This window comes from Lepidochelys kempii, chromosome 10 (genome assembly GCF_965140265.1).
Source record: "Lepidochelys kempii isolate rLepKem1 chromosome 10, rLepKem1.hap2, whole genome shotgun sequence".
Lineage (NCBI taxonomy): Eukaryota > Metazoa > Chordata > Testudines > Cheloniidae > Lepidochelys > Lepidochelys kempii.
The window spans coordinates 67,263,421-67,276,845 of NC_133265.1; the positions used below are offsets into that span (position 1 = coordinate 67,263,421).

General features: G+C 37.8%; 1 protein-coding gene across 1 annotated transcript in view; it reads right to left on the bottom strand.

The window, feature by feature from the left end:
* Window positions 1–2,321: 2,321 nt before the first annotated feature.
* BNC1 (basonuclin zinc finger protein 1) overlaps window positions 2,322–13,425 on the bottom strand; it is a 100,324-nt gene continuing 89,220 nt past the window's right edge. Inside the window, exons 2-5 of the mRNA XM_073361478.1 lie at window positions 9,930–10,032; window positions 9,538–9,773; window positions 6,388–8,312; window positions 2,322–3,821 (exon numbers count right to left, since the gene is read on the bottom strand). Of these exons, the coding sequence (XP_073217579.1) occupies window positions 3,137–3,821; window positions 6,388–8,312; window positions 9,538–9,773; window positions 9,930–10,032 (2,949 nt within the window). The 3' untranslated portion in view covers window positions 2,322–3,136. The remainder of the gene's footprint in view (window positions 3,822–6,387; window positions 8,313–9,537; window positions 9,774–9,929; window positions 10,033–13,425) is intronic.

A 13,425-nucleotide genomic window follows, 5' to 3' on the forward strand; every position in this document is an offset into this window, starting at 1 on the left:
AAGGCCTTCATCCTGAAAATGTTTACAACACGCTTATCTTTTCCCATGAGCAGTCTCATTAAAATCAAGGGGACCACTTGTGCATCCATTTAAGCATGTTTGTAAATATTTGCAGGATTGATTGAGCCCTAGTTCAATGGAAGGATTTTCATTGACTGCAGGGTTACTCTTGGGTCAGACCCCAAAAGAGCAATATCAATATATAACTTTTATGCATCTGTGTAACATGCCCCAAAAGTACCAGGGCTATCGCTCTGCCATGATGTTATTTCCCTGACTTCCATGCTGGATAGGGGATGCAGGCAGTTCTAAGCACCATATATTTCCAAAACTACAGGAAGGCAGTCTTCTCAGCACAGGTCCAATGTGCCACAGGTGGCACGTGACCAGGATTCATCACCGAAGTTGGTCTACGGGTTGGATCATTAGCTTCCCCCACTGGGTACTGACAGGGAGTGCAACATGAACACTGATCCATGCCCCCAAGGCTAGCAGTGTGGAGACTAAGTGAGTTTAAGAATCTTAGGGGATCTTGCATCTTTTCAAAACTGTGAGAGTAAACAACAAAGTCTCAAGAAAGATAAAACTTTCTCAAGTATAAATACTTAAGGTAAGGCCAAAATATTTAACTCAATCAATATTCAATGCTGAGTGATTTACCTCTGTGTACTGTGTGCAACTATATTTAAATGAACTGCACATTACAGGGTGAAGAATCAATACATGATCTGGTAACAATTACCTCCTAATTTATAATAGCTCGTTAAAGTAATTATGCTTCCTTTTTGTGGCAGCAGTTACTACAACTGTCAAACCAAGGTTCTTTTAGTAGAGAGAATGTGCTTAAAGGATTATTTAAAAATAAAATGGCAGAATGATAATTTTCCAGTTATAGAAACCTCTTTGCTTTGAATCAAAGACATCATCATATGTTTTTATTAACACATACAAAATTTGTAGGGTATACAAATTGTGTTACCTTTTTGGAAACAGTGAAAAACGAAATAACTGGGCATTACAGTATTTGTTTACATCACACTTGGTTTCAAACAGACCCTTAATGATTAAGCCAGCACATATATATGTAAAAAGCACACCAAATCCTTGGTAACAAGTCATTTGTTTGTGCCACCAGAAGACCTTGTAGCATCCAAGATTATACCATTGGTTTTTAAGCTAAAATCCCCATCGATATTAATTCCTGCTTAAAAAGTGAGGACACAATCTGGTTCTAGCCTAACAACATTTTTAACCGCTTCAAGCCCAAATTGTTTTAGTGAGTGTTTCAATACCACAGAGACCTACTGTAGAAATAAAATAAAATTACTGTACACAACATATGAAACACATTTCTAGTAAGCACAAAAATTTACAACACTGCAAATGTCATAGTTTTTTCTTGTGCACACACACACACCCAGATTTTCAAAAGAATTAATGAAATATTTAGTCCACTTCAGCTTCCTTTATACAATATAAAATGGTTACAATACTGTAGTATATTTTAGAATAAGTTAAACATCAAGACATATGGCAATAGCTTTGTACTAGTCTTCCTAAAACCTAAATCAGAAATTCAGTCTAATCTTGTTCAGTCACAAAGATGCATAAAGATGAAGATCCAGTTACACTGGAAACCCAGACTAGTCCTAGGAACCACAAATACTCTAAGCACTTTGGTATAATATGTACAAATTGTGCTGTCATTATCATGCTTGCCCACTACAACTCATGAACACTTGATTCAAAATGTAAAAGTTTACTAAACTTTTTTAAAAAGTGGTTTTATAAAGCCTGATTTTTAGCATTTCTTTCTGCTATTGAAAAATGATTCAGTCAAGCACACTGTTGCACCACATATACACACACAGCATTGGTATGACATAACTACAAATTAAATATTATCCAAGTGGTTTTTTTTAAATACAATGCAAACCAGTCTTTTTTAAGTGCATAGAACATAATGCAGAATACTGTTAATTACAGTGACAAGTACAGGGATATTAAACATTTTAACAGATCTCAAGCAAGGTTCTAATATCAAGAAAAGTGTGTGAATCAGAATAAATGCACTCTTTTTCTTATTACTACACAGATCAGTGTGTTCTTCCCACAGATGAGGAAAATCAACAGATCATGAAGGACACCTACTGCAGGTTTTTTTAAACTGTTTCTTTTTCCATAGCTCCCACAGGTTTGAAACTATACCTTTAAAATTATGAATAATTAGGGGGATTTCCCCCCCAATATTCCACTTTTTGTGAAAGTAGAGGTAAAAAAATGCAATAAAAATATAGGATTTACTTTTTTCTACTTCCAGGATATTTGCTGTGGTTCTGGAACCAACATGCTTAGCTTTCTTCTGCTGATACATGTCATGATCTCTCAGATTTAACGAAGAGACCCTCTTGCATGGAAAGAAATATTTCCTGTTTTAAATCTAGTTCTGGTCTATTCTCAAAGGCCAGAATCCTGCAATCTTTATCCAAGTAAAATTCCCATTGAAATCAAGGAGTAAGGACTGCAGAAATTGTAGAGAATTTGCATCTCATCCCACATTCTCCTAAATTTGTATTTTGGCTTTTGAAATGCAGTGAAAACTAAACTGAAAACACCATAATATATTTAATACTGCAAGTGAGCCTCTGACAAAGGCCTCAGGAATAAAATGACAGTCCCCAAAGCCCCAACACAACCAAAGTACTCCCCCCCATCTTTATTGACACCCTAGAATACTACTCCCATTTAACATGTAAACATAACAGGATCCAATGGGATGGAGGTTTCTCCTTTGAACTTCGTACTATAAGTGAATAATACTTTGCAAACTGTCAAAAAAACTTCAGTTAATGGTGCCACATTCATCCCAATGCCAGTACTGCTTTCTTTTCCTTAAAGAAGTTTCTATTATTTAATGTCAAACAAAATAATGGTTTAAAAATGATGGCACCACATTTTGCTCAGTGAAGCTGCGAAAGAGCATCCATATAAGTGAGAGCAGAATTTGACCCCGTATGTTCAATGGGCCCAGCATCAAATGAGGTTGTTTTTTTTGTTTTGTTTAAAAATCATTCTAACTCTTTCTTATCTGAAATGATTTACACTTAGCAAAAAGTCAATTGGGATTAGTATATTGTTACTGGAGGCTATTTGGTGATCTGGTCAGACTTCTGTGCAGGTTGGGATTCTGACTATGCCTGTTTCGACTGCGAACAGATGAAAACATTGTGTTGCAACCTGGGACTTTACATTTGTGGAGCTGGCGGAGATGCACAGTTTTGTAATGGGCCCTGAAGGTTCCTTTATTACTGTAATTTTTTTGGCATATATGACAAGTTATTGGCAAACTGGAAGGTAAATTTGTAAAGCTTTGATTAGCCTTCTCAATTACAGTACAGCCCGGGTAGAGCTCTTCATTGGGTATTAGGCTTGGTCCTTCACAGCTTTCATCACTGTCATCCAAAGGCATGATGCATTCTTCGCTTCCTCCATCAGAATCCCAAGAGGAACGTGCACTGCTCTCAGACTTAATGCTGGAAGTAGTGCTTAAATCCAGAACAGCACCATCATTCACTGGATCATATCCAAAATTCTCAGAACAGGGTTCTCTGATTTTGCTCAGTGGAAAAACCAAGCTGCCTGTTCTGTTCATTCCTTTGAAGATTACAGAAGTCTGTCCAACATGTTGTTTTAAAGACACATCTTGACAAACCTCCTTAGCCATGTCTTTCAAGAGGTATGTTGCATTGAAATAGTTGTCCTTGAATTCCAGTGTATCTTTGGTCAGAAGCTTATGATGAAGATTTAAATTTGAACTATGTCTAGAAGAACAAAGAGAAGCTTAGCAAAAATGATTTTTTCATCAATACCTAACATCAATTGTTTGAAAACTATTAATAAAGAAATAGTAACCAATATTTGGTAGTCTGCGTGAACTGTGTATGTTTAATCAAGTGCCACTATAAGATTAAAGGAGAAAATTCAAACATCTGTACAGGTATTTGGCTTGCCTCGGATCTCACTTGTACCTGTGTGAATCAAGAATAACTCCATGGAAGTCATCAGCCCAGATACTCTCCTGTGGTGTGGCTATTTCATGCTTCACTCACACACTAGACCTACTGCTGGCCGAGAGGGGTTAGTGAACAGACTAGATAACAGGTTTCAGAGTAACAGCCGTGTTAGTCTGTATTCGCAAAAAGAAAAGGAGGACTTGTGGCACCTTAGAGACTAAGCAATTTATTTGAGCATAAGCTTTCGTGAGCTACAGCTCACCTCATCGGATGTATTCATCACAGTATGCAACCGATGAAGTGAGCTGTAGCTCACGAAAGCTTATGCTCAAATAAATTGCTTAGACTAGATAACCTCTTCTAGCAGGACTCAGATATCAAGGAGTGGATTGAGTGAGGTTAGATGAGCCAGACAGTGGACTTTGAACCTATCTCCCCCCAGGACAAAGAAGTGAAAGAGACTGGCCCCTGGACCTGCTCCATAGCCAGAAAATAGAGGGCTCAAGTCACTGAAGACTTTTGCCTGATACCATGAAACATGTGTCCTGCTGCAGCTGCACCCATCTGTCTGGTGTGTCTCACTGAAGAGCTCACTTCTGCACTCGACAGAATGTTTTGCTATATCCACAATGCAATTTTCAAACAGGCATCACTTTGCTCAAGCTAAACCAATTTTCTTCACACATGGGCAGTTGTTGCTCATCTCTGATAGCTAACTTCCAGACCTCAGCCATTTTTGATATAAAAAGAAGAGGGTTTTTTTTTGTTTTTTTGTTTTTTTTTACTTCTACCCTTATCTAACTCCAAAAATGGCTGCAAGGGTGTAATCCAGACTTTAACAAGAAAAAAAATTTCTTTCAACAGACAGTTTCATCCAAAAGGATGGATTATTCAGAACATCATCAGCACATGAAAACAGGGGGTTATCGCTGAAAACTTTCTGCCCTGTAACTATAGGCTAGAACAGCATTGCAGTTAATTCTTGTCCTATGTAGAGTTCAGGAACTTTCTTGTGGGATCATTTTGTTTCTCTTTTTAAACTAGGTGCTTGAGGGTAGCAGAATTAAAGTTAAAACAACACAGTGGTGTGGAAAAGCATTTGCAGTACAGGTGTACGAACTGCAGCATGGGGCTTCATTCACCCATCTGTTGTCACAGCTACACTGGAAGGGAATTCACTGCAGGGAAAAGAGAAGAAGCAGCCCTGTCACTGCCCTCCCTTGGGACTCTGCCACTGTGGAGTAGATTTCATTTCTAATCAGGACATCACAGAAGCCCTGCCAGCAGCAGATTAATTCAGCGCATCTCCTGGCTGTAATGGCCACACCTCTCCCTGACTGTCTCTGCCCACTTCCTGTACTGCATCAACTGGCTTCAGGTCTCCCAGTAGAATATGTAGTCCTGGTACCTTGTGTCACTGTGAGCTCCATCCAGGCAGACTTTCTACAACCAGGGCCTGCAGTCTGAGTTACAGTGGTGTTACACAGTGGAATCAATGCAATGAGTCAAGTTCATAATCTTTAACAATGTTACCACCATTTCCCAATAAAATATACAAAATTGAGGGTTTCAACATAAAGTTGCACATATGGAGCATTTTAAGTTTTTGTTTCTCTATTAACTTACGCATATCAGACCTGAAATCAGTGAAATCAATGGATTTACAGTGGCATAAAACAGAAGTACCAGCAGTAACTTGGGCCCATGGTATTTCATTATCTATGAAGTATTATATGAACTTGTTATTAAAGACAGTATCATGACACATACACACACAAGGGGTAGTTAATGCTGCATGTTCACCTTTAATGTTTGCATATGCTGATCTTGTACCGTGCAATATTAACTTTGCAGTACCTCAAGGGAAAAATCCTGTTGTCCTTATCTATTTTTTCTCTCCACTTGGTTTAAAATCCTTCAGTGGGACTTTACTTGCATAAAGCAAGGAAAGAATGAAAACGGAGTGAAGCTATTATGAGCTTGCCCCATAGTTTTTGCATTTTAAAAAAAACATTAAGATACATACAAGTACATATTAGACTCACGAACCCACATGTGCATATGCTGGAAAAGTGTTGAAGTCACACCTTATGCCTTTTCATTGATATTCTAAAGTATTCTTTCAACTATTGCAATCTTTATCAGTTATGAAATTTTCAAGGCTTTATTTAAAACCTTGTAGTCTAATGGAAAGAAAATGTTTCTTTCAATGGATTTTCATTTTATGAACATTCTGATAAGTTATCGTACCTGTTATAGGTGGATACACAGAAAATCTTTGCAGCTCCATACTCCTCAAACACTTATTTACATTTCAAATTAGGCCCCCATTGTGAATGTAAAATAAATATAATTTTGTTTGTAATTTTCTTACCTGTCTCGACTTCTACGAGAAGGGAAAGCAGCATTACAGCCCTCAACTGTGCAAATATGCATTTCTTTCAGATGTACATTTTTATAATGCATTTTTACACTGTAAGGGTTTTTAAAGGTCTTCTTACAGATGTCACAATGAAAGCGGCTTTCTGCCTTCTGAATCCCTAGTGCATGTTGACTGATATGATCCATATCTTTAGGGTCTTCTAAACAAGGAATGGCAGCACCCTTGTTTGACAAAGCACTGAAAAGGCCCCCAGTTAGCAAGTGGTGGTGCAATTCAGTGCAATCGTTATTAGGAATCCGGTGCTTTGACTGCTCTTTAATATAAAGAGAGGATGTAGTCACTGGTTTTATAACATCACTGTGGTGTTGTTCTGGATCTTCATACATGATTTCACGAGAAGCTATTTTTAATGGTTGGTTGTCTTCTGGCATAACCTCTCTCTTAGAGTAATCTAATTCATTCTCAGAGGTTTCCTTGATGTATGTGTTATTTGGCTCAATGACAGAATCAAAATATTTTGGACCCTCTACCCCAGAGAGAGATTTCCATGAATTACCTGAAATGGGGTGCTTTTCCACCCTGTCGCTCATCTGCTTTTCAATCCTATGCTCACAGGTCTCCAGCTCTCCATCGCTTACCACCTGCAGAGGTGTATCATCTTCCGAGCTGGCAAGGTTGCTGTTTTCATTAGCTGTCTCAACAGCTTCTTTCTCTATTTTGATGGGCATGCTCGATTTACGAGATTTTTTCTTGGGTAGTGCATCAAATTGCAATCCGTTAGCAACCAGCTGCTCAGGTATTGATGAAGAAATGAGAGGTAGAGAAGGGAGTATGCCTGGGGTATTAGCAAGCTCAGCTGGTGTGACTGGACTGCGATAAAAAGGAAGAACTGGCTGAACAGTCTTTAAGTTTGGAAAGAGAACACCATTCTGTCCAATACTGGGAAAACTGGATTGCACCTTTGAATCTGTGCAAGAGCTGACATAGTTGGTAATAGGTCTACTATCTGGGGTTAAAATGGTAAAGTCCGTCCTTTTAGTTTCTTCAGGTCCAGAGATAGTCAAACTGTTCCTCAGGTCTTTATCTCTGTTGTTTCTGTTCATTGGCATATGGAGTCTTGGGTTGGGGTTTGCGCTATGGCGATTTCGACTTCGCAAAGAACTAAACACCATATTGCAGCCTTCAATTGTGCATTTGTGTTTGATCTTCAGATGAACAGCATTATAGTGGATCTTCAGAGTTCCTTTGTCATAAAATGTCTTTTCACAGGCCGTGCAGAAAACGCGCCCTTTTCTTGGCCCAATGCCATTTTTTTCAGATTTCATTTTATTTTCTGGAGATAACTGCGTCCTTTCAAGCTTTGTTACTGTATGATGTGAGCTAGAATCACTTAAAGGGGCATCATCCTCTGTTTTAGTAGTGACATCTGGGCTGTTTATGCTCCTCTCATTTTCAACTTGAAATGAAGTAGAACTGGAAGTCAAGAAGCTGCTTTCAGAAAATGGTATCGGAACATCTTGTTTAGTTTCATTACTGTGGTCTTGACCTTGCTCAAGCAAATGTCTTTCAGGTGGTGAACCTATCAAAGGTGGAGGCACTGGACTGAAAAACTGAAAAGGCAGCATGAAAGCCATATTATTTACAATGTTCTCAAAGTGATGAATGTTGGCGGGGCTCATTTTGTCCATGGAAGAAGAAAGACTAGAACTTCTCTGATTGCAACTTTCTATAAATGCCCTAATATCCAAATTAGTCGTTGTTGTAGGTATTATAATTGACTGACCTTCTTTCTCTTGAATTGCCATTAGCTCTACAATAGATTTAGTCTCTCCAAAGCGAAGAAACTGCTGCAAAGTAGCCAGTTCTTCTTCATTAGTCATTATGCTCCAGTGATCCAGCACCTTTCCTGAAGCATCCTAAAACAGAACATATTTAAAAGAGTGATATGTTCATTTAAACATATTTCAGAATCCCCTTTTTCAGAAATCCTTCTCCAGCAAGTCTGTAAAATTACTCTACTTACAGACAGTTTGATGGCAATTTTGTGATATTGTCTTTTGAGTTTCAACACGGTGGTGATCTTATTTCTTTCTGAACTAATAGTAATACTGTCTAACAAGCTATTTTGTAAATTTTTTTCACAAAAATTAAGACACGTATAATCTGAACAGTTAGCAACATGTAAGTACAAAGAGCAGAGATGGAGCAATCAGACCAATATTTAGCTCCACATTTAAGTCAAGTATTCTTTCACTGCAAGTTTAATAATCTTCCAAGTAACTAAGATCAGAGAACAAATGAACCTGTATTCATCTATCGCCAGTGTTCACAGAGCATAGCTGTAATTACACTAGAGTGTTGGAGTTCTTTCAAACTCTAGCTATGCCTAACTTTTCCCAATAACTACAATAAATATTTTATCACAGAACATGTATTTGATGGCCTACTGAGATTTTTCACAGTGCATGTAAGAGTTTCTAAGATGATGAACGTAACATCATAAATTTTTTATCTGATAGAGGTTCAAGGTAATTGATTCCATATTTTTAATCCTAACACTAAAAAGCAAGATTATCAAGACCATTAAACATTGATTTGTGTCATAATATAAGATCATAATGCTACTTTACATAAAAGGTAATTTCCAGCTAGTAGCATCTGTGTAAGCACAGGGGGCCAGATTCATCTTTAGTGTAGCTCCGCTGAAGTCAGTGGAGTTACATTGGAGATGAATATAGGCCATAATGTTTAAATGTTGACAGGTTAACTTGTAAATGTATTATCCCACCATACAAAAACAAAATAAAATTGTTAAACAAGACTTTGGGTCAATTCCTGAGGCCTTTACTTAGACAGACTGCTATTGACTTCTTTCCCCTTAGGCTGGTCAATGTCAGTAGATATTTATCTGAGTAAAAACTAAATAAAAACTGAGTCAGGCCCACATAATTTGTACAAGTGTATAGCTGACTTTAAGTCATCTCATGCGATCAACTTTTTAAGCAGAATTCTTCACTGAATTCAATTAAAAATAGATGGCTCAATGTGATCCATGGATACCAAGATTCAACTGAAAGACATTTTAAATTATTACTTTGGTCAACTATTTTTTCGGTATTGACTAGGCTTTCACTACAATACCTGTAGCACATATCCACGTATATAATCCTGCAGTGTCCAATCCAGTGCATGGAGAATCTGTATCACCTCTTCTTGCTTCAGGACACTGAAGAGACGATCTAGCAGGATTTTAAGGCGGACAGGAATGGCTTGGGTTCCATACAGCATGAGGCTACTGATATCGAAGACCACATTGGATTGTACTATCTCTACCTGGCTTGTTGGATACAGGTTGGGGATCCTTAATTTGCTTAGGGCTGAAATTAAAATTAAAACAAAGTAGAAAAGACATGAATGGCAAGAGTTATACACAACTGAGTGTGATGTATATTAAAAAATCCAAGAGCTGAGATACTGTGTTGAGGAGGTCCATACAAGAACCTAGATAGATAGATTTACAAAAGCAATATTACCATGCACTACCCATCCATGTCGGCACTGGTCACATTGTCGTTGGTTTATTTTTCCAGGTTTGAAACACAGACAACTACAGTTCACCAGAGTGCATCGGATAGCCTGGAAATTAACAAAACAGGTTTACTGGTAACAAGCAACATCTGGAGCATGCACACTAAATTTATATATTCATACAGACTTTTTAATGAAGTATAAAAATACATATGGATAATGCATATAGATCACATATGAATACACATATAGATTTAGCCAGGTGGACAGCCCAGTTACCACCTGAGCTGTGAAAGTCAACAGGGCTGCCGCTATGAACTGCCATTACAGGTCACCCTCTAGAGCAGCAGAATATTATGGGCAGCAAAATATTCAGCAACACTTTTGTGGGTGGTTTGGGGCTGGTTGGTGAGCAGCAGTAGAACTGCTAGTGCTGTCCCTAGATGTGTGTCAAATAAATAACTTAAATAACCATTAAAATAAATTGCTGTTATCCGTTAGAAAATTATGCTATGCTTACATGCAGCTTTAAATCCATTTTCCAGCAGAGTTTAAAAAGAGAAATGAGCACAGAGAGATAAAAGTTCCATTCCCTGATCATTTAGGGCAAATGAAACATTTAGTTTAGACCATTTAAAAATATTTTTGATTGTTTTATATAATTAAAGGAAATTTTAAAATGAAAATTTATTTCAAACCAAATTGAAATATTTTATTTTTAAAATGTCAAAACAAAACATTGGGGTTTTTTGGATTTTTTTTTTATTTTAACCACAACAATTCAGTGAAACTAAAGTGAATTCAAGAACAGTTTCAGTGTTATGGTAATTACATCTTTTGAAAAAAAAAAAGTTTCAGCTAAAACTTTTCACCCAGTTCTAGGTGAGAGGTAACGACATTTAGTGCAATCTAGTGCATCGTATAAACAACATATTTGCTCAACAGAGCATCGTTAAGATCCAGGGCTAAAAGTTATCCCTGGCAGGGATTATTTAGCAGTGTCCACATGGTGGATGTACTCTCCCAGCGGCAAAAGAAGTCCGTCGCCCCATTCTCAGTAGCAACACTGTAGTTCAGAATAAGTACTACAAATCCTCATTAATGTTTATTCCATGTATTCAATACATCGGGTAGCCATGTTTAATATTAGGTAATATAAGAGAAATTCTTGAGGGGTTATAGATGAAACACAAAGTACAGATAGATTAGCAACCTGTTGCATCGTTTAATGGGTGTACCACTTTGCTTTCACTGGGGTCATCTATAATACAAATCCAAATTAGCATTCAGATGCTCATTTGCAACAGGCCAATGTAGCTGTGTTTCCTGGAATACATACTTCCCTCTTTACAGACCCATCTTGTGCAGGAAGTGGACAGACAACTTTGAGGTCCTGGTTAAATCTCCACAGGGATTGCTACAGAGTACAGCATTTGCACAATCAAATATTTCTTATCTTTGTTATTCTCAGTACAGCACTTAGTGTCCTGAATATACCTTTTACATAAATGAAATATTTATTAAGGAGGAGTTAACGTGAAGGAATTCATGCATCAGAAAGCGCATTGGAATATAACACACTTCATAGTGACTGGATCTGATCTAAAACATGTCTGGATTACTCTATTTTTAAAGCACCTTGTACAGTAAATACAGGGTATACATATTAAAACAAAAAATGTTAATATGAAATAATGAAGAAGGAAAACAGTCATCCCAGTGATGTGCACCAAAACAGGACATTAAGAGCTGCAGCAAGAGACACAGGAAACAGGACGAGATTTACGAAATTTCTGCAGCTCTTTTAAAGTATGTTCTGATTTTGCGGGGGGGGGGGGGGGAGGGGCTTCTTTAACACCAAATCATAAAACAAACAGCCTTTTCCCTCCAAACCAGAAAAATGGAGATCTTACTTACAAAGCGTTATGGAAATCTCTTGTTCCCTGTCTCTCACTCCAATTCTAGCCCTCCTGTATGTATGTAATGCTATCAGGCTGCATTTCCTGTTGCAGTTCTCATAAAAGGCATCCCCAGGGATTCCACAGCTGTCCAATTCATATTAATGGAGATTTTGAAACATTTTCAGAGTTTCATAGTTGAAAATGCTTCTTTTAGAATGGATTTTTCTGTACCCCTCTAAAGCAGTGGTAAAAATTCAAAGCAGTTTTCCTTCAACATACTGAACTTCAAATAAGTTTGGCTTTCAGTAGCTGAACTTTCTAAACATTTCTCCTTTCCTCTTCCGCTCTTCAGGAGACCCACACCTAAGAAAATATACAAACTGAAAAGCAACCACTTTCATGGGGCCTTCTGTTTCACACACCATCTCCACCTGAAGCCCCAATCCTGTAAAGACATGTAAGTAAAGCTACTCATGTACAAAACTCTTTGCAGGACTGGGGCCTTGGATGTACTTCATCACGGAGGAGCTATTTGGGGCCACTCTCCCAACCTGCATGGTTTCAACAGCCAGGAGCTACTCCCAAACAGCTTTGCTATTATCTGCCATTCAGCAGGTCTCAGGGACTGTTCCAGTTTCTTCAAACTTTAGGCAAAGTTGGAATTTGCTGTATTTATTAATAAATGGTCGTAAATGGCCATCAGACTGAGAGGACGGAAAGACCAAATACCTCAGTATGTCACACATGAGATGGGGCTCTTTGCCATGAGCATTTCTTCAGCCATTGATCCTCACTGAGGGCAGGGGAGAACCCTACCTTAGAAGTTCACGTCCATGGCACTCCAGCATACAGTGCCTTTTGTCGCTAGATTTAGAATTTTAAATCTCAGCTGCTTGAGTATCTACAGTACTTACCCTGAAATATGATGAATATTAGTGTGCACACAAATGACTAGGTTCTAAAGACTACAAGCTGAGATTCATTCTTATTTGAAGGAACAAGTGGCAACATGGCCATTCAGCCAACGGAACCATTTTTTGCTTAATCCCTTAAAAAAGCCATCGCAAAATGCTAAATTCTTGAGAAAAGTTTTGAGAGCCGTATAAAGTCATAAAATACACATGAGGCACCGTGAATTGCTTCACTTTAGTGCAGGATATATTGTAGCTTGGATGCTGAAATCTTTTAATAGAACAGTAAAAAGCCATAAATTTCTTTTATAAGGCTAAAAAAAGCATTTTGTGCGAGGCAGATGATTCAGTTACATCACAAGATGTCAAACTATAAAGTGTAGTTCAATTCTGCTACCTCCCTGTGCCATAATATACTATAACGTGCATAGATTGCACCTTCTTCCATAAGGCTATTCTGTTAGTCCCATAAACTAGATCAGAATTTCACAAATGTCTCTTTAACAGCCCCTCCAAGCAATGTTAAAAAGAGGAACTTTCTTTCGCTGTGAGGAATAATAGAAAGATGTACAATAAAAATTGCTATCATTATAGTAAGTTAATTGAGGTTATTTCACAAGCTTTCACATTCTTTTTTCCTCCGTTGCATTCTGTATGCTACTGACCTCTAAACCTGTTTTTAATTCTTT